The sequence below is a fragment of the Belonocnema kinseyi genome, chromosome 10 (genome assembly GCF_010883055.1).
Source record: "Belonocnema kinseyi isolate 2016_QV_RU_SX_M_011 chromosome 10, B_treatae_v1, whole genome shotgun sequence".
Taxonomy (NCBI): domain Eukaryota; kingdom Metazoa; phylum Arthropoda; class Insecta; order Hymenoptera; family Cynipidae; genus Belonocnema; species Belonocnema kinseyi.
In genome coordinates this window covers 117,397,805-117,399,492 of record NC_046666.1, presented here as the reverse complement: position 1 = coordinate 117,399,492, position 1,688 = coordinate 117,397,805, and the positions used below count along the sequence as shown (strand labels likewise).

The following is a 1,688-nucleotide window of genomic DNA, read 5'->3' as shown; positions in this document are numbered from 1 at the left end:
ACCCACCGTATTCACTAGATTTAGCCCCCAGTGACTTTTTCTTATTTCCAAACTTGAAAAAATGGCTCGGTGGACAGAGATTTCCAGACAACGAAGACGTCACTGCCTGTGTAAGTGGTTATTTTGAGGAACTTCCGAAAACGCACTTTTCTGAAGGATTAAAAAAACTTGAAAAGCGATTGACGAAGTGTATAGAGCTCCAAGGAGGTTATGTTGAAAAATAAAAAAAAATTTACCCAAAAAAAATTGTTTTTATACTTCATTCTAAGGACTTATTGAACTACCCTCGTATCTATAACTTGCCCTTTAAATCGACGAAGTCAGATAAAGTCTGTATCTAATATTTGGCATCAAATAAGTCTTGCTAAAGTGGCATTTGGACGGAGTCCTATCGGCTCGTCTCACTTCTCCCCCAAAACTTACGTTTAGCTGCTAAGGGCCCTTGTTCGGAGGGCGTCACATTTACGAATGTGAAAAAACAGTCGCTATTCCTCGGCAAAACAGGCGCAATTGCTGAAGGATATTTTTAATGCAGAAGAGTGTACGATCCACATTCTATTAATATAAGGTATTTTTCCTTCCTACTAGTTAGAAAGAAAATTCTGTAGTTTTTCCCTTAGCAAGTGTAAAAAAAATAAAATTTGTTAGTAAAGTTAGTATATATTTTTGTTATTGCACTTACGGAGGAGAAAACAAACCGAATTTTCGTATAGAAGTTATAGTTGAAAATACCTGATTACTTGAACGAATTTAAATTTAGTTAAAAACAAAAATAACACCTAACCTCGAATGATCGTTCGGTACACGAAAATACATCTCCAACGATTGATACTTGTTTATCGGCTTTGGTACAATTATCCTTAACAGTATCCTCGGATTGACCACGACCAGGTTTTAAAGATGGTTTCGTATTACTTCTGTAATATATATAACCAAGTCCCAGAACAACCGGAACTCCAACCACTAGAGCAAGTTGCCATTTCGGAATGGGGGGATTGATATTGTTGATAATACTACTGGACCCACAATTTGATGTCATCCTCAAGTGCGCCGACGGAATGACTGGTCACTTTACAAAACGAAAATCTCCTGAATTCTTATTATCACCTTTTTTCTTATTTTGTAATTGTACTGGAAAAAAAGTAAACCTCGTTCATCAGCATTCAATCAAAAATGAAGACTTAAAGTTAATAGTGTAGGTAATTCTGCTATAATCAAATTTTGAAACGTCTCCCTGTTCATATTTATCCAGAGTTTCACAAAAATATGCCAACAAAAAAAGCCACATTAAAAGCATGGCTAGAAATACTAAAACAAACAGTTCGCATCCATTCAGCGTTTCATTGACGACTTTTGGCAAGGTTGATAAAAATGCATTGGTGTACAATTAACTCCCCTATAGCCAAGGTTTGTGAGTAGTCATGGGCGTAGTTCCTTTAAGGTATTGTATTAGATGGGAATATGCAAGCGCCATTGTGGTTCTTCGACAAATTCAAAATCGCTAACTTGATATCGAATTTTTAAGAGGTGAATTTTGGTCTAAAACCTAATTAAATAGTAGTGCGAAACGAAATTTAAACCAAGTAAGCTGCAATATTTCAAGATAATAATATTATTAGAAATATTAATGTTTTTAAGCTTTATAATGTAATAATCAACTCAAAAGAAGAAAAGGACAAATTATTCTA

General features: G+C 34.8%; 1 protein-coding gene across 7 annotated transcripts in view; it reads right to left on the bottom strand.

Annotated features, from left to right (window-relative positions):
- LOC117181870 (mitochondrial import receptor subunit TOM70) overlaps positions 1-1,337 on the bottom strand; it is a 130,303-nt gene extending 128,966 nt beyond the window's left edge. For 3 of the 7 annotated variants that reach the window (XM_033374879.1, XM_033374885.1, XM_033374884.1), the window contains exon 1: positions 785-1,337. In XM_033374879.1, the coding sequence (XP_033230770.1) occupies positions 785-1,039 (255 nt within the window). In that variant the 5' untranslated portion in view covers positions 1,040-1,337. The remainder of the gene's footprint in view (positions 1-784) is intronic. The other 4 variants (XM_033374881.1, XM_033374883.1, XM_033374880.1 and 1 more) reach the window with 3 other exon arrangements.
- Positions 1,338-1,688: the final 351 nt, after the last annotated feature.